The following is a 25,208-nucleotide window of genomic DNA, read 5'->3' on the forward strand; positions in this document are numbered from 1 at the left end:
TCGGTGGCGCGGTACGGCTCGCGTACCACCCAGCCTTCTTCGAAGTACCAGGACCTGCTCAGAGCAGGACTAACCTCAGCTAAATAATCCCAGCGAGGGTTTTGTCAAGCCGCAGCTTAAAAATCTCTAAAGATAGAGATTCCACCACCTCCCTAGGTAACCCATTCCAGTGCTTCACCACCCTCCTAGTGAAAAACTTTTTCCTAATATCCAACCTAGACCTCCCCCCCTGCAACTTGAGACCGTTGCTCCTTGTTCTGTCATCTGCCACCACTGAGAACAGCCTACCTCCATTCTCCCTGGAACCCCCTTTCAGGTAGTTAAAGGTTGCTATCAAATCCCCCTCATTCTTCTCTTCTGTAGACTGAACAAGCCTAGTTCCTTCAGCCTCTCCTCATAAGTCTTGTGCTCCAGCCCCCTAATCATTTTTGTTGCCCTTCGCTGGACTCTCTCTAACTTGTCCACATCATTGTTGTAGTGGGGGGCCCAAAACTGCACACAATACTCCAAATGCAGCCTCACTAATGCCGAATAGAGGAGAATGATCACTTCCTGTGATCTGCTGGCAATGCTCCTACTAATGCAGCCCAATATGCTATTAGCCTTCTTGGCAACCAGGGCACACTGCTGACTCATATCCAGCTTCTTATCCACTGTTACCCCCAGGTCCTTTTCTGCAGAACTGCTGCCTAGCTCGTCGGTCCCCAGTCTGTAGCTGTGTATGGAAATCTTCCATCCTAAGTGCAGGACTCTGCACTTGTCCTTGTTGAACCTCATCAGATTTCTTTTGGCCCAATCCTCCAGTTTGTTTAGGTCCTTCTGTATCCTATCCCTACCTTCCAGGGTATCTACCACCCCCCTAACTTAGTGTCATCTGCAAACTTGCTGAGGGTGCAATCTACCCCATCCTCCAGATCACTGATGAAGATGTTGAACAAAACCGGCCCCAGGACTGACCCCTGGGGCACTCCGCTTGTGACCGGCTGCCAGCTAGACATGGAGCCATTGATCACTACTCGTTGAGCCCTATGCTCTAGCCAGTTCTCTATTCATTTTATAGTCCATTCATCCAACCCATACTTCCTTAACTTACTGATAAGAATACTGTGAGAGACCGTATCAAAAGCTTTGCTAAAGTCATGGTATATCACATCCACTGCTTTCCCCACATCCACAGAACCAGTCACCTCTTCATAGAAAGCAATCAGGTTGGTCAGGCATGACTTTCCCTTGGTGAATCCGTGTTGACTGTTCCTGATCACCTTCCTCTCTTCCAAGTGCCTTAAAATGGATTCCTTGAGGACCTGCTCCATGATTTTTCCAGGGATTGAGGTGAGGCTGACCGGTCTGTGGTTCCCCGGATCCTCTTTCCTCCCTTTCTTGAAGATGGGTACTATATTTGCTTTTTTCCAGTCATCAGGGACCTCCCCCAGTTGCCACGAGCTTTCAAAGATAATAGCCAATGGTTCTGAAATCACATCAGCCAACTCCCTTAGCACCCTCGGGTACATTGCATCCGGCCCCATGGACTTGTGTATGTCCAATCTTTCTAAATAGTCTTGGACCTGTCCTTTAGCACTGCGGGATGTTCACCTCCTTCCCATTCTGTGCCGCCCAGTGCAGCAGTCTGGGAGCTGACCTTATCTGTGAAGACAGAGGCAAAAAAGGCATTGAGTACCTTAGCTTTCTCCACATCCTCCGTCACTAGGTTGCCTCCCCCATTCTGTAAGGGGCCCACACTTCCCCTAACCTTCCTCTTGTTGGTAACATACCTGTAGAAACCCTTCTTGTTCCCCTTCACGTCCCTTGCTAGCTGCAACTCTAATTGTGCTTTGGCCTTCCTGATTTCATTCCTGCATGTTCGAGCAGTGTTTTTATAATCCTCCCTAGTCATCTGACCAAGCTTCCACTTCTTGTAAGCTTCTTTTTTGTGTTTAAGTTCACCAAAGACTTCTTTGTTAAGCCAAGCTGGACGCCTACCATATTTGCTATTCTTTCTGCACATCAGGATGGTTTGTTCCTGTGCCCTCAGTAAGGGTTTCTTTAAAATACAGCCAGCTCTCTTGGATTCCTTTCCCCCTCATATTAGCCTTTCAAGGGATCCTGCCCATCAGCTCCCTGAGGGAGTCAAAGTCTGCTTTTTTGAAGTCCAGGGTCCGTATCCTGCTGTTCTCCTTTCTTCCTTTTGTCAGGATCCGGAACTCGACCATCTCATGGTCACTGCTGCCTAGGTTGCCACCCACTTCTACTTCCCCTACCAAATCTTCCCTGCTTGTGAGCAGCAGGTCAAGAGAAGCACGGCCCCTAGTTGGCTGCTCCAGCACTTGCACCAGGAAGTTGTCTGCAACGCTTTCCAAAAACTTTCTGGATTGTTTGTGCTCTGCTGTATTGCTCTTCCAGCAGATGTCACGGTGATTGAAGTCCCCCATGAGAATCAGGTTCTGTGAACTGGAAACTTTCCCTAGTTGACCGAAGAAAGCCTCATCTACCTCATCCTCCTGGTCTGGTGATCTATAATAAATACCCACCATGACATCACCCTTATTGTTCCTGCTTCTAAGCTTAACCCAGAGACTCTCAACTGGCTTATCTCCAGTTTCATACCGGAGCTCAGAGCAATCATAGTGCTCTGTTACATACAGTGCAACTCCTCCACCCTTTCGCCCCTGCCTGTCCTTCCTGAACAGTTTATACCCATCCATGACAGTGCTCCGGTCGTGAGAGTTACTCCACCAAGTCTCAGTTATTCCAATCATGTCATAGTTTCTTGACTGTGCTAGGACTTCCGATTCCTCCTTGCAGCTTAAGGCTTCAGCTTCCTAAGTGGTGGGCAAGAGATGCACCCAAAAAGCCTGGGAGAAATTGAATTTCCCTCTAAATTATTTTTATTTTCTAAAAGAAAGTTTTATTGCTTAACCAAAAAAAAACCACTTTGATGTCACAGATGCCTCCTAAAATCAGGCTAGTGGTTCACTGAAAAGATCTGTTTTTACATAAGGGTGAAAATTCATCCCTGAATGAAGCCTGCAGAATTGCACCAAGGATGAATTTGGTTCAGGGAATTAATTTTTGCTGTATGAGAGGGTCTAGAATAGGACAGTACATCTTGTAATGGGCAGAAAACAAGCTTCATGATTAAGGATATGATTAGGTCACAGATTCCATGGCTTTCTGAGACCTCTGGGGTAAAGCTGGAGCAGCTGTGAGCCCCAAGACAACTGCCAAACAGCTGATTGGCAGCCACCTCTGGGGCTGCCTAACAGCTGATCAGTGGCCAGCCGGTCAGAGCAGCGGCCTGTAGCAGCTACAAGTCCCGGTAGTTCTGTTTTCCCTCTTCTTCCAGAGTACTTTTAGTAAAAATCAGGGACACGCTGCGGGCTTCTGTGAATTTTTGTTTATTGCCTGTGACCTGTCCCTGACTTTTACTAAAAAAGAGCCATGACAGCTTCTTAACCTTATTCATGATTTATATCTTTGTAGGTAACTCATCACCAAAATATTTTTACCAACTTAGTAAAGAATGGAATTATAAACTGTATTCTCATGTTTGCTAAAGAAAGCAGTTCACAGTTTAATATTCATTTATTTAGTTTGATTAAAAATATTTGTAGTTCTCATGATAGCAACAAGAGCCTTGTGGACTTTAGATGGTTCCTTCAATGAGATTATTTAGCATTTTAAAAGCTATGCTATCGAAATGAAGAAACTGTGAGTTTGTACCATTTTGAACTTCTAGTTCTTTTAGGTTGAGACAACGTGAGTTGTTATAGCTACTTTCAGATGCCTTTGGCAGATTTGACTTGTGCGTGACATTTCTTTAGAGTAGCTTTCTTGAATGGAGCAGAGAATAAGATCTCATTTGATAAATACTTAGTATTTTACATAATCTCTGCTCCCATCACACTATAAGTCCATCTAATTACATGCTGATATTTACTTAATGAGTGAATAAAATGGGAGAGGAAATTCACACCAACTTGTTTCTATCATTAAGGGGTGGTAACACTCGAGCCTTAAGGATCTAATTTGTTTACATATAGATCTATTAACAACATTAATGGCTTTTCTCATTTTACAAAAAACCTGTAGTCTTGATATTCGTATATACAGTAATATTTTGACTATAATCTATTATGCAATATTCAGATTGCATAGTGTGATATATTCCTGTCTTCAGCAAGTAAATATTGGTTAAATTTGTTAACTAGAGCTATAACTAAATGTATATGAATTTGGACTTCTAGCATAAAAAAATGTGTTTGACACCATAAAGCCATGAAGGAATTTTCCATTTGTATTTGAGTGTTCCCAATATAAGTATGGGTTTTTATTTTGATACTTTAAATGGTATTTCCTTAGGAATTCATTTATTTAATTCAGACAGGACTAATTTGAGTATAACATATCTTGAGAATGTTAATAGCAATATAACCTAATAAATGTTTCACGACAAGACTTCTGACTACGTAGCTAAAGCAATGAATGCATGCAGAGTGGATCTGAAATTAATAATATAGCTAAAAACTTAATATGTATTTCATATGCACAGATTTCCATATGCTCATAGCTGTCATTTTACAACTAGATTTTCTGAAACTCAGCAAAGCACACACTGCACATTAAGAGCTACCAGCCAATTATGTGCCATCTCTTCTGAAAAACCCCCCTGCAACAATAACTGAAAATGGGAAATGTGTTGGGCCTCACTCTCTCCTCATTTACATGGCTTTTACACACCAGGGTAACTTCACTGACTTCAGTATCTTTTCGTCCTCTCATAACTTAAGTGGTTGAAAGGATTTACTCTCCAGAAGAACGAACCGCAGAAATGACACGGCATCCAGGTTGGGCTGTTGGCATGGCTCATCTCTTGAACATTTTCTCATCTCAGAAATGGTCAGTCAGAAGCACCCATGAGCAGAGTTGTCTGAGCATCAGATCAGAAATACCTAGTCTTGCTTGAATCACAGATTTGACTCATGATATGATCCAGATATTCATCCTTTAGAGGTAGATACATTGAGATCCAGTTTGATGCCTGTGGGTTTTTTAGATGAGGGCTCACAAACCAAGGACTACTCTGCCTGGACATCAAAGATGCTATGGCACTCATCACAAGGACAGAGATTTCTACTAGAGTAAAACCTCCCCTCCCCTGCTCCCTGTGTTGTGCACTATGCAACTGTGCTATCTTCCTGGTTGCTGCACATAACTTGTCTGTGCCTAGCTTAGCCTATCTGAAAATGCCAAGGCCAGGGGAGACTTGAAAAAGGAGAGCAGATTCTCCCAAATGGGTGGCTAACACTGCAGTTAGATTTCCCAACCAGTTACAAAAAGTGCTTCTGATTCCCCAGGCTGGTTATCAAGAAGCTAAAACCGGAAGGTACACTGCCCCCTACCCCCCCCCCCATGACAATTCAGTCTCTGGCCCCCAGTTAGCAGTAGGTTCAGTAAAGAGATAAGTTATTAAAACTTATTACCCTTTACCAAAATGTTCTCTTGACCCCAAAAGGTCAGCCAAATTGCCAGATCAATATAAGTTTGGATCTTATCCAAAACATGCTGCCAGCCAATCCTTTAGTAACTAAACTAAAGTTTTATTATAAAAGGAAAGAAACAAATGATGAGACAAATGTTAAATGGTCAAGCAATCAGATACATATAAATGACCGTAAAAGCCATATATATATATATATATCAGATTCTCAGTAGAACTGTGGAGTTGGCAGGCTTGTACAGTGTACAGTATCTGGATGCATCTCGGTCCTTTCTTTCACAGCTTCAGTTGCAGATGAGTTGATCCACAGGTAAGGAACAGAAGACAATATGGGGATAGTGCAGCTCCCTTTTATGTCCCTTTGTCATGTGGCTTGTCCCAAACAGCCACACAGCACATGGCATGGAAAAGCCTCAGAGTCCCATGTCCATAGGCATGTTCTTACACGTCCTGGTGACTCATAAGGTGTAGCCCCAGAGTTCTCTCACTGGAGTCATAGTATCTTTGAGTTCCCTTCATGGGCCATTAGGCAGGCTTAGTGCTGCGGCCATCCTGTCTGGGGTATCACCCAGAAACACAGCACAAGTTTTTGGATACAGATACATTACACCTATCCATAAATTACAGTACCAAGATGTTACATGTGCATAAATAAAGTTATCATATTTAGCAAATTACAGCCTTTCCAACAGTACCTGACATGGCATATCTTGTCCAAATTATTGCAATTTTGCAATATTGATATCAATAATATTATAAACAGTCCCCCTAATCCAGACAGCATCACACTGCAATCTACTCTGGGGATGGTTGCTCTTTCAGTGGTGCTCCGCGTAGATGGATTACAAGGTACTTTGGGACCCTTTGGGATGAAGGGCACTATATAAGTAAATTGTTATTATGAATGTCATCTGCAGGTGAAATTGAAAGAAGTCAGCACTCCTGATAGCTTTGGCTGACTTTGAAATGGGGAAACTGATAAGATTTATAGAAAACCACAAACCACAAACTAAACCTGGATTCTTCTGGGATTTCTCACTACTGGAATCGTATTTTGACTCTAATCCATGACTGCAAAAGAAGTCACACGTTTAGTTGCTAACACAACCTTCAGACACAGGGTTTGGATCCTTTAAACTCAAAAACTGCTATTGAATAACCCTGATTGTACAAAACAAGCCACAAAGCTTCCTGTGGAGTTTGATTCTCTGCTTAGCTACCGTGCAATAGTACGGCTCTGTAAACCTTAGAAATGCTGCAATGTCAATCTAACACTGTGTTTTATTGAATGGGGGAAAGCTTTACACCGTTTAGGTGAAGAAATGCAATGATACTTTTAAAAAATAATACATTCCATGAAAATTAATAAATCTCTTATTTTCTCTTTCCAGCTGCTCTCCCCTGCTCCTGTGTCTACATACACTTTTCTTTTGCAGGAAAGTCAATTAAAAGATTTAAAGTAACTACACTTGAAAAGGAGTAAATGTGCCCCATACATTACACAGGATAGATGGACAAGGGGGAAGAATTAAGATTGTGTGGAAACCATAAATTTTTCAAATCCTAACATACAAGTGCTTGACTTTTCAACCTAACTAACATTCTTTTAACACTGTATGTATAGATACAAAAAAACCTATTTTATGTCGAGTGTCTTTTTCTACCTAGGTACTCATCACCATAGTGTCTGAGTACCTTTCACTCATATGTGCCAGCAATCATTAATGTGTTGCTCTGGGAACAGAAGACAGGGAAATTTTAAGAAACTGATGTGTATATTTATAAATACAATGGACCTTTAATAGGAAACATTTAACTTATCATGGTATTAAGATCAATCCTGAGCTATGCTGAGGCTCTAATCCATCTTTATGCCTTCCCTGATCCTTGGCTCGACCATGGGACAAAACAGTCCCCAGTGTAACTCAAAGCAGCATAATGGGTGCTCTAAGTTGCGCTGACTACCAAAGACTCCAAAGGATGGCTCTGCCACATGCAAAATCGGGCAGAATGCTATGTGTTTCAGCCCACCCCCTATGCCAAGTTATTACACTTATCTCCTCTTCAAGTGCAGAGAAATGCTTGTAGTATTTCAGACACCTGTTTGAGACAGCTTTTGGTAAATGGGGTCTTAGTATGTAATACTGCGATAAGGCCTTTTTATCCTTGTGAGCCAAATGCTTCCTTTTTAAGAGCACTCACTCTAGTAAAATATAAGAGATGAAATCTGCATGAAGTAACTATAGAAGTAACAGTTCTGAAATATATTAGATAGTGTAGTAGCTTTTGAGAAATCAGAGTATAGTATAACTGTTATAACTATAGCAATTACAGCTAAAGAACTTACTGTATTCATGAATTTAAGTCCTATGTATAGTTACTTTTTAGTTAAAGTTACACAAAAACAACCCAGCAGTGGACCATTCTGCTGCAACAAATACTATATTCATTCACGAACCTGGCTGGCTCAATGCATAACAGGAGGTAAGAGGGCATGTGTGTATAACAGACAATGTAGCTGTTAGGGCAATTATCAATTTTACCTTTGTGTTTGTACAGAGTACAAAACAGAGCCCCAATCTAGATCTAGACTGGAGCCTCTGTGCACTACTATAATGTTAAATAATAATAAATGCAATCATATGAAGAATGAGGCAAAAAGATACCAGACTTACCAGCACAGATGAGAAGCGAATGTTAACTAATGAAGCATTTTAAAAGTAAGAAGTCAGATGCATAAATCAAAGCTGATTAACACATCTCTGGCAGATTATCTGTGCAAATTTCTCCTTGTAAAATGTAAGAGTACATTATATATACACACATATATGTTTTACACTTACATTTTACAAGAAGAAATTTTATTAGGCAAAAGTATACTTTGCCTCAAGGAAGTTAGATGTTTTGGGTTCTAATATTCTCATAATTAAATATAATTGTAGCCAAACCCAGGAAAATTCCATTTGTCATATAAATCTGAATTCTTATGTCCATTTTGTAGTATTGCATGGTACTTATCAAATATAGTCATATTCTACTCTTGCTATGCATCTTTTTAGCAAATGGTGGTGATCCAAGTTTTTTGCACCAGTATTTCTTCTATTTTGATATTAAAATTAATCATCGTCATGCTCCATAAGCATCTCGACTCAATAAAAGATTTTGCCGTGGTCCTAAAAGCAGAAAATTTATGATCAGCAGTTTCCCCAGGAAATGGGGACAGTACCAACAGCAGTACGATTATATTGCAGGGTGACAATTCTGTACCCTATCATATCTTTTAATAGGCATGTTTAGAAGTCATCTTGTGGTGATTAATTATACTTATGTATTCTTATGGCTAAAGAAATACAATTTGAGCAGTTAGGTGACCCTAAGGATGCATTAGGAAAGATTCAATAGATCAACAAGAATAATACTCCGTAGGCACATCAATAAACATAGTAAAATCAATATACTGTCTGGTAAATGAAACAATATTTAAATATTGCTTTGGTTTTGGTACAGATTTATGAAAGCCCAATTACCACCACTGCTCACTCTTCTAGCAGAAACATATTCACTTATGCTTCGATTTACATGCTGATGAAAAATATTTTGTAAATTTTTAAGCAAGATTTTCCATATTCTGATTTTACATCTATCATCAGATCCATGGCTCAGATCTTGGAAAAGCTGTTAATGGCTATATTTTTTGTTCTGAATTACGCAGAGAGGGAATTCATGAGACTCTTCTAGTGCCAAGTTTTCTCTTTTGGGACATTTGCTTCCTGTCTACATTGAGATTAAAAGATCTCCAGAAAAGGACCCAAAAATAGGTGACATTAAGTGTTACCCAATGCTAAATAAGCAAGTCTGCCAAGACCACTTCTACAATATATTATGATTGCCTATTTATATTTGGACATCCTCATTCAAACATGCAGTTTGAAACAAACACAAATACTGGCAAGACTGAGATGTTCTTGTTGACAATCACTCTGCAGTCACTGTGAATGTAAGTCAAACATTGATGAACAGGCACATCAAAGTAATTAGTAGTACTAAGTGACACATGCTACTTGAGAGAGCTCTTCTTTGGGGGAAGAGGTTAAAATACGGACAAGGAACTACAATGCTCTGACATTGCTGTGTCAAAGCACACACTTAAGACACTTAAAAAAAATATAAACTCAGATCCCATATGTGATGGGATCTATAGACCCCACAGAGATGAGGAAGGGGCCAGAGAGGCCCTGGTGGCAGTGCTAGTCCTGCCCTTGTCAATCTTGTATGATAGGCAGGAGGCCTTTAAAAGGGAGGAAACTGTAGTAAGCAGGAGTGGGGAACAGGAGCAGGGTAGGTTAGGAGTAGGATTGCCAAGCAGGATACTGGTGACGTGACTCCAGGAGCCATAGAAAGGACTTCCATCCAGGAGATCTTCATCCCGAACCTATGTGGAGTGCGGTGAACTGCCAGAGACAGACTCAAGGAGGCCTACAAGGGGTAGGGACCCCTCGTAAGAAGTAAGGAACTAGGGCCTGTGCTGGAGCCACCCAGTGCAAGTAACTGGGTGTGGTCAGGTTCTCCCACCATCTGGGAGACAAACCTCAGGGGACACCTTTACAATAAAGCATAACAGGGTCAGCATGTTAGTACCTGTTGCTCAAGGTTTTCAAGTAAGAATCTGAGGACAAGAGAGAGATTCAGGAAATAACGGTGTGAGAGGAAAAAATAATGGTGACTGAAAGATGGGATATCACATTTTTAATTTGACATATTCCCTCCCTTTTTCTAATACAGGTCTGTGCATTCATCCATATCCATGAGTCTTGCATAAAATTTCAAAGTATTATTATCCAGCACTCTAATAAAGTCATCATTCAAATTGCCTGCTACAAAGTACAGTCATGCAGAAAGAAACTAACTTACGATCAGTTTTATATATTAGCTGGAAATGTTCTGTATATCTGCGCATGCTTTAAACACATAATAAATTCTAAAGGTACCAACCATTTTATGCTGAAGTCAATACAGTGAAAATAGTGTTATTCTTCCTTATGTAAAGTTGGCAAAAGCTTTTTCTAGTTAATGCAATTCTTTCCCATACTGGTGAATAACACTTACTAGAGTAATATAATTTATTTCAGCAATTTATTTCTCTGTTACTGGAAGTGTATACAATACACCTGAATGAAGTTCTTGCTGACAAAATTCAATTTGTGAATATAGATAGCAAAATTTTCACTTATTTCCATTGTTTTGATGACTTAAGTAGCATGTTGGAAATCAGCAAATTCACTTTCCAGTAACAGCAATTGTATGAACATATAACTAATGGATTATCTCCCCAAATTAGGAATGTTGTGGCACTGAAGATTTTTTTATTTTCTATTTGCTGCACGTGTAAATAATAAACAGATCTAGCAGCACATATTTCTAAATCTCTGCATAGTTATCTATGATAGTTACATTTGTGCATATTTTGCAAAATGCAAAACACATGTAGTAACAGAGAAACACCATACAAATGACCTCTCCTGGTGAAGGTAACCTGTAACTCGTTAATCATCAAAAACCTCCCACTGTTTTATTTTGGTGACATCTGCCTAACTTGTTACTGAAAGAGCATTGAATGTAATTGTCTAATGCAAATTGGAAGATCTTACTTTGTCTGTAAAAATGTCATTATCCATTCTAGAAATACTTCATTTTCTATATTAATACCACTGAGGGCACGGAATCCAAATCTCTAACTCTTACTCTCACTGAGCAGTGCTTAACCTTGTGAGAATAGTCCAGTGCACAGTTCCTTCCATCACTTAAATCCTGCATAGTGGCTACACTCAGAGTTGGGGGTTAGCTGGCTGAGTGGCTGTGCAGGGGTGCCACTCCTAGATGCTGCAGAACTGGTCTCAGCTCCAGTCTATGTAGGCCTGGTGCCGAAGGCCACTTCAGGGGTGAGGTTAGATGTGATCCAAAAGGTGAACCTGGAAGGAGCTATGGATCTGAATGTATGCTGTTTCATTGTCCCCAGTGCTCTGTACAACTGACAAAAATTATGGCTACTATTCCATCCCACAGGCTGAAATAGCAGCTGGGGCGGGGGGAGGGTGTTGTACAGTAGTCCTCTGTGCTCGGTGTGTGTGTGAATTTCGCCTCTTCAACTCCTCACACTCCACCTGCACAGAGCCTGAACACTCAGGCTTTATGTGGGTGGAGTGAATTTCACCCTAAGAAAGAAGGCATTGGGGTGAGGCTGGAGGCCTATTAGGGAAATTTTAGAAACTGACAGCTCAAGAGGAAGCTTGGGGCTAAGGCTTATCTTCATTTTCTGACGTTAAGAACAGAGGCAAAACCCAAGTAGTAAAAAGGGAAGAGGGGAGGTTTGGGTTATATAGCATTGTGTGTGTTGAGAGCAGCATGGGGACTCTGCCCATTTACACGAACGTTTAAACACAAAGGGACAAGTCCCAAGGTCTTTACTCTGTTTTTACTCAGTCTGAACTCCTTTGCAAGTCCAGTGACGTTTCCCTGAGCAAGGAGTGAGCATCGAGTCAGTAAAAACTGAATAAGGGATTGAAGTCTTGGCCCATAATAACCAGCTGTTAAATTTTGGTAATTTTACATTTACAAAGGGAAATATCTACAATTTGAAACAAAGTTAAAATATCTACCTTTACAAAAGTGGACGACAGTGGTCTGCTGCTGCCTCTGGAGCTGGATTGGGAGACCTTTTTTGCTGAATTCATCTCCTTCTCACACCTTGCAATTTCCTTCTTGAGTTTCTCTCTTCGTTGCTGGTCTGCAACTTAGGAAAGAAAGAACCAAATAAAATTAGTGGGATTTAAAAGGAATTTTACTGAGTCCTTCACTAAATGCATTACCTCATGTGGGCTTCCATTCAGTCAGAAAAGTAAAACATTGTGATGTGTTCCAGTTTGAACACACTGTACTCATGAAAAATAACTCCTCTTGTTGAAACAAAATAAGAATTATGTTGTGGTTTAAGGAGAAGGACTTAACTTCCTCTAGGGTTAGAATTCTTAAATTCTACAACTAAAACAAACCTGCATTGGAATTGGAGGGCCAAGTTCAGCGACAAGAGGTTCTACTAAAAAAATCCATAGGTCTGTTCCCATACATACAGAACTAAGAAACCTTCTGATTTTAATCCTGCTGAACAACAGTATTGAAATTTTGGTGAAAAGCAACAACATTTGTAAATGTTAAATCTTGGTCAATTTATACATACAAAGGGAATGGCAGGATCCAAAAAATTCAGGGTCAAATTCTGGAAAGAAGTAGAAAGGTCCCCAAAACAGGCATACAAATAACACAGCAAAAGCAGCAAATTACATGTCAGGAACATGAATAGTCTAGGCAGGGGCTGTGTGGAACAGTCATTGCTGGATCAGAAGGGAAGAATCACATAAGCTAGTCCAAGACCCCATCCAAATGCCTCTCTAGAGCAGAAGACTGGTAAAGTGTCTATGCTATCAGGATTTTTTTTGGGGGGGAAAGGAACCAAAACAAGGGCAGACAATTCCTGTCTTACATTTCCACTGTTGAGCACAGTTATTTTCTAGCAGTGACCCATGGCCATGGCCTGCTGTAATATGGCCCTTCGTTCTTAATGTTTCAAAGTTTTTTGTGTATTCTAGGTGCACAGAGGAGTGTCATGAATTCTGAAAGCCAATGTGATTCACAAAGCTGCATGTCCCAATGGAGAGACTGAACCAAAAACACCAACATGCTCATTTCGAATGTGAATAAAGAGGCCATACAGAAGATACAGATACTTGTAAAATGTATGCAAACAAGACCCAATTTTACCCTCAGCCACATGTGCACAATTCTCACTGACTTCATTTGAACTTTCTCTAGCAGACTATACTGAAATTAGCTCATACTCTGCTAGGCCCCAATCCTACAGATACTTAGCTTTACCCATGTGAGTAATCTGGTGAATTTCATGAGATCAGCCCTTTAGTGATGTTCTCAGCTTTTGCTGAAGAACCACAGGAATCAGAGCCAGAAATCAGGTCTTAGAGGGCCCTTAATTCACCTTTAAAATGTATTCTTCTGTATGTATTAATCCTACAAATGGGTTGTTAATCACTTGGAATAATACATATATATTAGTTTTATTAAACATTTCAGTCTTCCTTGAAGCCAGCAGTGGTGCTTTCATTCAGATGTAATGTTCTTGCCCTCATTCTTCAGGCAAATGCCCTTTTCTGTTTCTTTTAATTCTTACAGTTGACATGGAAGAGGCAAAGCAATTGCTTTTATAGCTACTAATTGCTGCAGCCTATTCTGTTAGAGTGCTTTATGCTATACAGTTGACCTTTATTAGTGAAAATCCATCCTACAAAGAACGTAAGCAGCTTGATGCTAAATATTATAAATTAGAATTAAAACTATGGTTTGCAATAGAAGTAAGATTACATATACTGTATGATCAAAGTAATTAAACCTTTATGTTCATCTTACTACACTTAATTCTCATTACATGGCTACTCTAATTTACATTAGCTGCAGAGCACATTGGTCCCAACTCACAGTAGCAGCACCTGAAAAAAAGCTAAAGGTCTTAAGAACCCAGTACAACAGAAGCAAATAGCCTCTGTGTGCCTGATCCAAATACTCACTCACACTATGCTAATATAACCGGTCTGTTGGAGGCTATAAACCTGCATTCTTTGCCTGCTGCTCAGATACTACTGAGATGAGCATTGTACAAATGCCTAGAGAGGGAAAGAGAATGACAGGATACTATCAACTGCAAATGCAGACAGAACAAATCAGTTTTCCAAGGTGTTTAGATCTCCCTACCTTTTATAAGTTCAATCAGATATGGCTCAGAGGAAAACCTACTTTCCTCCTCTAGCACAAGCCCAATACTTAAGCCCCAGGGAATATTTACATTGATTTTTCTTCTGTGTCCATATAATACACATTGATCTTGATCCTGCAAAGCTTGTGTGTTCTTACTCCCTTACTCACAAATGCTCAGGAGAAGAATAGGTATGTCCGAGAAGACATGGGCTTAAGCAAAATCTTCATCATATTAATGAGATTCTTAGCCGCATTCTTCTTTTAGGCCTCACTCCTGACACTAGGAAAGAGAATCTAGGCAATTGTGCATTAGTGTCAACATTAATGCAGGACCAGAGTCTTCTACTTTCCTTGTCTTATTCATCACTTTTATCTTGTATTTACATGTTGTAGTAGGAGATACTACTCTGGCATCCCCCTGAGGAGGTGCTGCTCCTGTCTCAGCATCCAGGGCACAATCCTCTGCCTGTGCTGTTCATGGCATCTGCCCCCTTACAAGGGGGATGGGAGTGATAAAGTAGTCCAAATGAAGTCAGTACGCTTTCTCAGCCAACAAAAGGCAGAGTCCTGGGCCTCTGGGAAGACAAAAAGAAAAGAACCGGCCTCTCTCCTTTCTAAGAGGGCCTAGGAGGCCAAGGGTCTCAAACCATTTCCCCCTGTCAGCAACCCCAGAGGGCGGGATGCCCTGAGTTACAGTTCTGCGCCTTCAGAATGTCATGCAGGACTAAGCAGGGATCCTCCCTTTTAAGGTCCTGCTCATCTCCAGCCTTGACAAACCTCACAGAAGCTCTGTAACCCTTTCCTGACTGGGGTGGGGATCTGCTTCACCAGCTCTGTAAAAGAGTGAATCTACTAAGGGTATCTCAGTTAATTAAAATAAATGGTCAGACTCTGGGGAAGGAAAGGGGACAGGAACAAAGGAAGTGGCCAAAGTATCTCTGACTATTCCCAGCTGCCAAAATGATTCCTTGGGGCTATAAGTTTGTGGGTACTGTAAAGCTTTTCCCCCACTCCACTGATTGCACAGGTAGTGCAGCTCAGCATATCCAGAGAATCTGGTCCAAGAGCTGTAAAGTCAGACATGGATGGTGTAATATGGCATTGCAGAAATATTGTAGAATGGTGGAAAACTTTACCCACTTACAAATCCTGATTTGTTGTTATGCTACAGCATCGTCAGGCCAGGTTCGCCAGTGAAAAGCCAGCAAACCCAGCCATCAAGGAATTCCTCCAGTTTAGAAGGAATCTAGAGGGCAGTAGGTTGCTGGATGCAAGTTAGGGTAGCCCTGAGGCAACCTCTCCATGGCCCCAGACTAAGGGAAGCAAAAAAACAACAGAGCCACTCCCCCCTCCCTCCCCATCTCAGGTCCTGCACAAAGCAAAGTGAAAATCAGGTCTGGAAGCTCCATTCTTTAACATATGAGTTTACCCAGACAACAAATGATATCTGTATAAAGGGCCTGACCCCATAAGGCACCGAGCACTTGTAACTCCCACTGCAATCAATTGGAGCTGAAGACACTCCCCACCATCACCATGACATGATAAGGCACCAAGACATGAGCAGCTATGACTATATTAATCATAGCAAGAGATAGACAAGCATTTGGAAGGGAATGTAGAGGGAGAAACTTTATCAGTTAATTGGACGCACAGATAAGCCTCCTCACTGCCTTCTGTCCTAGAAATAGTACGGGTCAAATTAATCCCTGATGTAACCTCAACTAATTTCAGTGGTGTAACTCCGGGGATGAATTTGTCTCTGTGTCCTTGTTACTGTGCCGTGGACTGAATCTCTATTACTGCCAGCAGAATAATTCAATCAAAAGGAGATGCACCTTTTAACAGATTTAGTAGGAATGTTTTAGAGATGACCTATAAATAGCCTTTAACTGTACAGAGAATCCCCAAATTAAAGATTAAAATTGAACAAACAAAAATGTCAAAATGTAAAATGTCTAAATCTCTTTGTCTACATGTAAAAAAAAAAAAAAAAAAAAAAAAATTACTGATCATTTCATTCACTCAAAAAAAAAAAAAAAAAAAAAAGCAGTGGTTAATACTTGAATATAAAATGAATCCTGTAGATTTAAATTGCAAGATCTCCAATCTTAATGGAATCTAGCGATCAATGAGTCTCATCAGTTACTCTGCTCACAATCATCGTCAGGCTTAGTAGTAGGGAGAAAATGCATTATATTACAAGCAAGGCACTGACAGAAATTCACAGCCTGTAAGAATAAGTTACATAACTTATTCCACCTACTTTGTGAACCTGTTCTGTTAATTCTGCAGGCAATAAAAAGTGGTGTATGTATGGCTGCAAGAGTTTTTAAAAGAGTGTATTGTATACTAACCCCTCCTCCCTTCCCCACTACCTTTTAAAAGGATACTGAGCTATCTATGAAATTCTGACTAATTTAATTTAGAAACTGCGCTATTGACTAGGCAAATCACTATTACACAAAGTTCAGAGGATACCAAACAAATTTCCCTGCATTATAATTTTATTTGTATTAAGTCATTGCTCCCTCTACAGGCTTGATTCTACAGTATTTCCATAAACCCAGCACTTCAGGCAGGTCTCTAGAAATGTTGCTATAGTTACAAAACATTTCTTGGCTGACTGAAATGGAGATGATAAAACTTAGAAGTAATTCAACGTCTCAGACATATCACGCTTCTAAGGACTTTGGAAGTCCAGTGCTTATAATAACAGTATGAGTTTGCAATTGCTTAATATGAATGGCTGTCCTTTGCTCTGAATTTCAGATCTCTACATTCACTATTTATCCCAGCTAGATACAATTTGCCGTATTAATTCTTGAATTGTTTTGGTTTTTTAAATGTAAACAAACTATTTCAGACACTGAAATATTAGCTGAACAAAGAAAAGATTCTCTTATTGAACTTAGCCAAGAGCAGTGCATGCCCCAGAGTATAATTTAACACGGAGTAATGTAGCACTTCTTCATGAGAACTAACTATTTATTTGCCAACTCAATTCTGGGCATTATTTTCCCATACGAATTCCATCAGACAAAGAGCATGCAAAGAAGTCACACCAGGCATCTTTCAGAGTGGAGATGCCATCCTCAGTTTGGATGAGCTGGAAATGGCCATGATTTGTAATATTCAGCACATCATAGGATGAAGCTAGTTCTGTAAACAAGTGTTGCTTTTCATAACACCCTTCTCTGCATAGCTCAGTCTCAATTAGCAAGAGTTCCAACCACAGCACAACTTAACCATCTAGGGTGAAATCCCAGCCTCAGTGAAGTCAATGGCAGTTTTGAAATGAATTTTTAAAAGGACAGACAATATGAAGCTATGCTTTTCACAATTTTAGCACCTGATTCGGTCATCCTTCCTCCGGTTAAGTAATACCTTACTCTGAGAATAATCAATTCATTCAAATCAATGGCACGACTTGCAGAATAAGGGAGAACTCAACCTGAGTAAAGGTGATACGTATGTGTTTAGGAACAGATTCTTCCAGTCTCACTCCTGTTGAGTGGAACATTACTTAGAGTTATCTCACTTAAATCCAAGGGACTACTCAAGAAGCAAGGAACTCGGCATAAATGCAGGTGGCAGAATCTAGCTGTAAGTAAAAGGTGGAAGTTAAACACCTGCACAGCTGAGGGTAAACAGACTAAGAATCACAGCTTCATCAGGGTAGTCCAATGGAAAACACAACACACACTTCTCCAGTGGAATGTGGCTATTTGTGTGCTCCTCAGAAATCCCAGTGCTGCCCTGAAACTAATTTCCTTACTCTGGATCTGAAGGATTCTAAAATTAAGTAGAATTGCCATATTGACTCCCAACACCACTCCCTCTCCCAAGGAGTGTCCCAGGGAAAAGGTGTGTGTAAATGTCTTGTGCACCAGATCCTCTGCTGCTGGAATGTCCACAGGGGGCTGTTGGCTACTGCTGTAGATTAACACAGTCTCAAGCTGCTCTCATTTATGCTGACGGACCGGACTGGCACCCTCGCTTCAAAAATTTGCCCTAAGCGCTTCCAGGCCAGAGTATCACCAGCATTTGGTAATACTTCATATACAATAATGCTAGTGATCATTTTCACTTTAATAAATAAAAAAAGGAAAATGAATACCTGATTTAGCAAATTTAAAAGGAGAGGTGCACTTAGTAAGAGCAATATATTTCTATGGGGCCGGATCCTCGGGTCCATACTCAGCTTTTACTTGGAATTAGTTTATTGCTAGGTCTTTTTACTAGGTAAACTCATATTTACAGCTGTTATGCACCCTGCTACATGTTCTGTGGGCTACACAGCTTCAATGACCGTAGTCCCATCACTTCTTAAAAGCCCCTCTGTGGCAGAAGGAGACCACACAGAGCACAGCTCCACAGCGAATACAGGTAGAAAGCACAGCTCCTTAGAATGCAAGGACAAACATCCTCTTTAAAGTGCTACAGGACTCTCGTTGTTTTTGCTGTATACAGACTAACATGGCTACCCCTCTGGAACTTTTCATCCTCTATGCATGTTTCCCACATCCTGTTCCACCATTCCCACATGGGCAGCATAATTGCAAAATCTCCCCTTGCCTATTTGGCTTTCCACTCCCACAAAGGGCAAAATGCATCCCCTCTTGCTCCCCAAAAATAATCAAGTCAATTTGTAAGTTTCCTGATTTGCCACTTTTACAAAATAATAAATAAGTTAGCACTGTATCCTATTTTGAAAAAAGGATGCAGTGTTCTTTCCATCTTTTCATAAATACTATTTGCAAGTATAATAATTGAGCCATTAAGATGAAAGGTTTATATCAGCTGCTTCTGAGACTTGGTTAGATTTTCCTGTAAGGAGGAAGATATAGGCCCTGAATCATCCTGTAAGTCACAGAGTGGACATCTGTTAACTACAGAGTTACTGGGACCACTCTTGTGTGTATTTTACACCTCTGCATTTACTTGTCCTATTTCTTATGGATTACGGTCAGTAGCACAAACTTGCTTTTGCCTTTTTCATGCTGCATATGACAGAAAGTGCACTGATGAAGGAAAAAACCCACTGGCAGAAAACAAAGAGGAATTGATTGAATTTATGCCTACATCACACACTGATTTACACTTTTAAAATAAGTTTTACTCCTTAAAACAATTTCCATTTGCATGTCTTTTCATCTTAGTTTTCCCCAGAGCGTCCATCAGATAGTGTCTGTACAATAAATTGACACACAAATAATTGCAAAATTGTGGGAGAAAAAAGAAGAGGCAAAGACTAGGCTGAAAATCATAGTTATATGTAAAATGTAATTTTCTTCAATGTAGTTTGTGACAATCTTTATTGAATATTATTAATATAATTTAAAAGAGAAGAGTCACAAAAATTATTCAGGGATTGGAAAAAATGTCTTACAGTGAGAGACTTACAGAGTTTGATCTGTTTACCTTATCAAAAAGACGACTGGAGAAGTGACTTGTTTATGATGTATATGTACCTTCACAGGGAGAAAATAAGAGGTGCTAAAGGGCTCTTTAATCTAGTGGAAAAAGGCATAAAAAGAAGCAATGGCCAGACATTAATGACAAACAAATTCAAATTAGAAATAAGGCACAGATTTTTAAAAGGTGATTAACCACTTGAACAAACTATCATGGTATGTCATGTAGACTTCATCTCTTGAGGTCTTCAGATCAAGATTAGATGCCTTTCTAGAAGATGCTTAGTCAAAAACAAGTTATTGGAGCTCAGTACAAGGAAAACTGCATGAAATTCCTGGCTCCTATAATATAGAAGAGATTAGATACCCTAGATGGTCCCTTCTAGCCTTAATCTATGAAAAAGTATTACATTGCTTTAAATAAATTTCTTCTTCAGAGGAACTGCCTTTCATAGAGGAAAAAATGTGTATCAACTGCAGAAGCATTTCAAATTGCTATAAGTCAAAATGCAGGGGCATAAAGATATTTATACATTTGGTTTTCATATTTATTAGCAAGAAATTCAGATGACAAATACATAGGATTATGTTTTCAAAACAATATGTCTGATTTCTGTGCACAATTACCCACTGTGTGCAAAAATGCACAGTTTAGATGCATAATTCAAGTTGATCTTTTAGGGAAAGATATGTATATTATAGTTGAAGCCGACAACAGTATGGGATAAATAAGATTGCCCGAGTGTCTCTCTTTAAAGACCGTATTTCAGTTACTTTGAAGTTTTATATTTTGGGCTGAAATTTTCTGAACCTGATCTCAGTTAAAGGGTTATTTTATTTTTTTTTAAGGAAAGTTTGAGAAAAGTGGTTTGGTCGTTAGTGCATAGTACAACATAGCTCTACACATAGCTCTTAACAGCTCTAACGAGCCATTAGGAAGTAACAGAACTTGGAAACTTGGCAGTTATAGTAAATAAGTTAAGCCTCCCCCACACACACTCACGCATTCTCATTTTTCTGTTGCCCCTATCTGTGTTTGAAAGAAAACTCCATTTCATTAAAAACGCACGTGTTTCTGGAATGAGGTAGGGCCCTTATTGCATAGATTCTTAGAAAGTGTGCATGAAATGAGGCAAGAATCATATGGGGATGATGGAAGGGCCAGTGCAGATTGTGCAAACTTCCTGCACAGCAGCAAAACACAGAAAAGTTTGATTTTCCTCGATTGTACAGAAATTTTACATCTTTCACAACACAAAGATAGTGATAAAACACAAAATGTATGTGTTCCCATGTGGAGGTGATGTTTGAAAAAAAAAATCAGGCCTAATATAAAAATCCTGATAATTTCCTAGGTCCAGGCAAGGAAACATATCAGTTAGATTGCATCATTATTAGTTTTTTTCTCCCCCTAAAAATGGATGTTTAATCACCTCTAAAACATGTAATTACAGGCTCATACTTGATCTTCATACATATGAGTGCCAGATCTCAGAATGCATATTTTTTCTAGCAAGAGACCTAAACTCTCAATCACTATGATCAGGGTGTACGATCAGCGTGCTCCGTGGAAAAACCTCCAAACATATTGGATGAAAAAGTTATTATTGGAATCCAGGCATCTGTAGCAGCACCTGTCTTATTTGGCAGGGCTTCTGTCAAGTTTTCTGGCACAAGTTCTACAATCATAAGACTTCTAATGGCCACTGGTATCAATCAACATGCTTAGGGTAATTCTCCACATAAAAGTTTCACATTACAAGAAGTTTCACATTTAACAACTATTTTAAGTCAATAAGGCTGATCTAATACACATGTACATGCTTGCTGCTGGCTCAGTGGCATGGCAGCTTGCCTGCTTTGCTGCCAGCTAGGATAGTGGGAAAAGAACTGTGGAAACTAAATACACTAAATACAGGCAGACGCACTCAGTTGTTCAGAGAAAGTGCCAGCTCCAGTATCATGTTAGTGCATAAGTACCAATCATTGAACCATGACAACAGCCCCAAAAGGAACTACTCACTTGCTATTTTAGCAGGGCAAGCAGCAGAATTTTAGGGGGAAATTTTCAGCATGATATGCAGGGATTCTGCTTTGGAACTCTTTTAATGTTAATAGGAGCCATGCTGATAAATCTCAGCACTTCATATTGAAAATGTGCCCTCAATGTATGCTTTGAGAAGCAATGAGGGGAAGAGAGGACTTCAAAGCAGAATGGTAAGAAAATTCAGCATCTGAAAAACTAATTGCGGACACTTTACAAAGGCTCAATAAAATTGCTGTAAATACTAGATTATGGCAGCACAGGAAATATTTTCACAGTTAAGAAGTAAAAAGTAGTAAGATATGAAATATAAAAGGAAAAAACAGCAAGTTCATATGTTTCAACAGAGGCAATACACTAACTACTTCATGTCCCATGGCTCACATGGAAAGGACAATTGATAAGAGATTATTTTTAAATGATCTTTTTCATATTTTCTTTTTTAGTACACTTCTAGCAATCTCAGTGCTTGTGTTGCTGTGACACTACCACCCATTTTATATGGGATGGGAAGAAAAGTTCTCTCTTCCATATCTGGCATTTGTTCTATCGTGTGGCTCGACAATAGAGCTGCAGATGATACCTAGCATAGGCCTTGCTATACCCAATTGTGCTATTATTCCATCAGTGGTGCAGTGTACCTACAATCCTTTGTGAGCAGTGTACAAATTAAGATTGAAAAGCATGGCCCATTGATTTCAGACACTGTGTCATGGCTGGGCCATGGGCGGTCAGACCTAGTGATAAGAACCAGAGTCCTCAGTCATGAGACTGAAGTCAAGAGTTGGCTGGGGCAGCATAACAGGGAGTCAGAGGCAGGAGACAAACTGGAAGCCAGGAACCACAAGTCAAATGCCAGGAGTCAGGTTGGGTTGGGATGACAGAAAATCAAGCTGCAGGACCTGGAAGCATAAGGCACACAGCCCAAAGCAGGGTGGAGTCCACTTCTTTGGACAGCTTCCTGTTCCTGCTGCTGGCTTAATGAAGTCCAGTGAGCCAACCTAGTCACTCTGGGACTCCACCCATTGGATCACGGGGCAAAGCCTCACACTGAGGTTGGGCTTAGTGGGTCCCAGGTAAGCCATTGTCAGCAGGCTGTCAGATGGAGGGCTGGAGTGTGGCTGCTCTCCTGAATCCTGCGGGCCTGAAGTAAACAGAACTACTTCCTTGAATAATTGTTCACTACTGTAAGGATTCCATAACTGGCCATCGTTGAAAGAATCTGATGTGGTTTTACTGCTCCTCAACAACAATTTAAACTCTTAAAGATTGGCAATAGCATTGTTTTAGTAAATAGAATAGTAAATGGAAAGCATCTCGGTGTTACACTGAACCGCAGTTTGATCTTCTGACAAACACCTCGAGAACAGCAGAGAAAAGTCAGGTCTCGTATTGTGCTTATTAGGAAACTGGCTGGAACATCATGGGGCTCCAGTCCACGGACCCTATGAATGGCAAGAATTGCCTTGGTACATTCTGCAGCTGAATATTGTGTGCCAGTGGGGTAGTCACACTAAACTCCTTGATATTCAACTCAATAATGCCATGTGCATAGTGTCAGGGATGCTCATATCAACCCCAGTCGACTGGCTCCTGGTCCTAACGCACATCCAGTTTCCACAGAGTAGAAAAGCTGCCCAGACATCTTGCTTTCTTAACCATGTCAATGCAAATATGAGGATCCCATTGCATGATGACCTGCAGAACCCACCAATGACAAGATTTAAATCCCACAACCTTTTATAGAACCACAACCTTCTATGGAACTCAGGACAGCTGATCTGAAGCTGCTTCCTGCAGTCTAGAGGCTGTAGTAATCCTTCGTGATACTATCCAGCCAGTGCTGCATCCTCTGAAGACAGCAGATGGTGAATCCAAAGATTCTTGTGGACCTTTTGGCCCTGCTTTGCTCCTTGCCTAACTCATCCCTAAAACCCATTCCAAAGGGAAACTAACAGCCTCGGTGAAACTGAGCTGTGCTACCCAAAGGCTGTGTGAACCCCCTGTGCCAGTTCCACATACTTTGTCTCCCCACACCACATTGGTTTGGCTGTGTCTCAGACTAAGTACAGAGAAGGGGGTCTAGATCCTGCGCTGAGTAGAAAACACATTTCACGGCCTCCTTCCATCCAATGTACTACTTTAATACATCACTTATCAGCATCATCTTATCTTTTGTTGCTAATTACAATACAAGCATGGAATCAGCTACACAAATCATTAGTGTGTATCTTGACACGAACACAGTGGAGAAATACGTTTGTTAATTTAACAAGCAGCTGAGGTCTAGCCTCTTTGACTGATACACTTCATTTAGCACTCAGTAAGCTGATGTCTTGAAAGTCACTACTTTTCAGCTTACACTGTTGTCACAATATATTTTTCCTTTCTCTTATCACAAACAGTATTAGATACAGAGATACAACTGTCAATGGCAATAACTGCAGCTCAGCCTGGGTTGATAGTGACCTATGTTGTTACCATTGGATGGCTGTATAGTTGTTTGTGTTAAACGATTTGGTTGGTTTCAGTCCAGTTCCTGTCAGACAGGTGTAAACTTCCCAAAAACCCCTCCAAAACTGGCATTAATGGCTACTCTTGTTAAAAGTCTTCATAAAGAGGCTGAGTGCATATGGAGACAGAATTTACCTCCCACCCCACACGGTGCCTTAAGGTCAGAGGTCCAACGCATTAGCAGGGAGGTGGGAGAGAGAATATTGCATTGCACCTGCTTCTGTTGCATCCACACTGGGAAAGACCACCACTTTAGTCTTCAAGGTTGACAAGAATTGGCTAGATGCATAATTCATAATGACTGGTGCTTAATTCACTACAGACTGCCACAAAGGGGAATGAGGAGTGTTACAGAGTCATGAAGATCATATGCCTTACTGAGTAACTGTGATCTTTCATTGTTACCCTTGTGCTTCCTCTCTCACGCCTGTTTTCTGTTTATGAGCCTCAACTGTGTTGTGAGAAATTTAGTTTGTGTGCCGTTGTGGGGCGGACTGAGATTTTTCTTGTATTTGTGAGGTCCCTACTTCAAATTTGAATGTTGTAACATTAATAGTAAATAACATCCTAACTTTTTTTTTTTATAAAGTGTTAAGAATTAACATCTCAGAGGAAATACTTACATTTGATGCTGGTTAACCTGCTTTTTGGCAGTGAACAGTCTACAGCGGCTGAAAATAATAAAAAAAAATAAAATAAAAGTGAGTTATGCAACATCTTGTTCTTAACATTTGCTATGGTTAGAACAAAATATAACCAAAATGGCACTAAAGGAACACTTGTTTAATTAAAGGTTAATAGTTTATCTATATTTTTCATTGTGGTATTTGCTTACAGTGTATTCAGATCAGGGAGTTTGTTTTAATAGATTCAATCAAATGTCAAGGAAAAAATCTTGATGCTAAATTATACAGGA

General features: G+C 40.2%; 1 protein-coding gene across 1 annotated transcript in view; it reads right to left on the reverse strand.

Annotated features, from left to right (window-relative positions):
* SPATA7 (spermatogenesis associated 7) overlaps window positions 1–25,208 on the reverse strand; it is a 77,185-nt gene that overhangs the window by 25,087 nt on the left and 26,890 nt on the right. The window contains exons 4-5 of the mRNA XM_067556358.1: window positions 24,916–24,963; window positions 12,154–12,287 (exon numbers count right to left, since the gene is read on the reverse strand). Coding sequence (XP_067412459.1) covers window positions 12,154–12,287; window positions 24,916–24,963 — 182 coding nt within the window. The remainder of the gene's footprint in view (window positions 1–12,153; window positions 12,288–24,915; window positions 24,964–25,208) is intronic.

The sequence above is a fragment of the Emydura macquarii genome, unplaced genomic scaffold, assembly GCF_026122565.2.
Source record: "Emydura macquarii macquarii isolate MOO-44397 ecotype Brisbane River unplaced genomic scaffold, CSIRO-AGI_Emac_v2 contig_1713, whole genome shotgun sequence".
NCBI classification, from domain to species: Eukaryota; Metazoa; Chordata; order Testudines; family Chelidae; genus Emydura; species Emydura macquarii.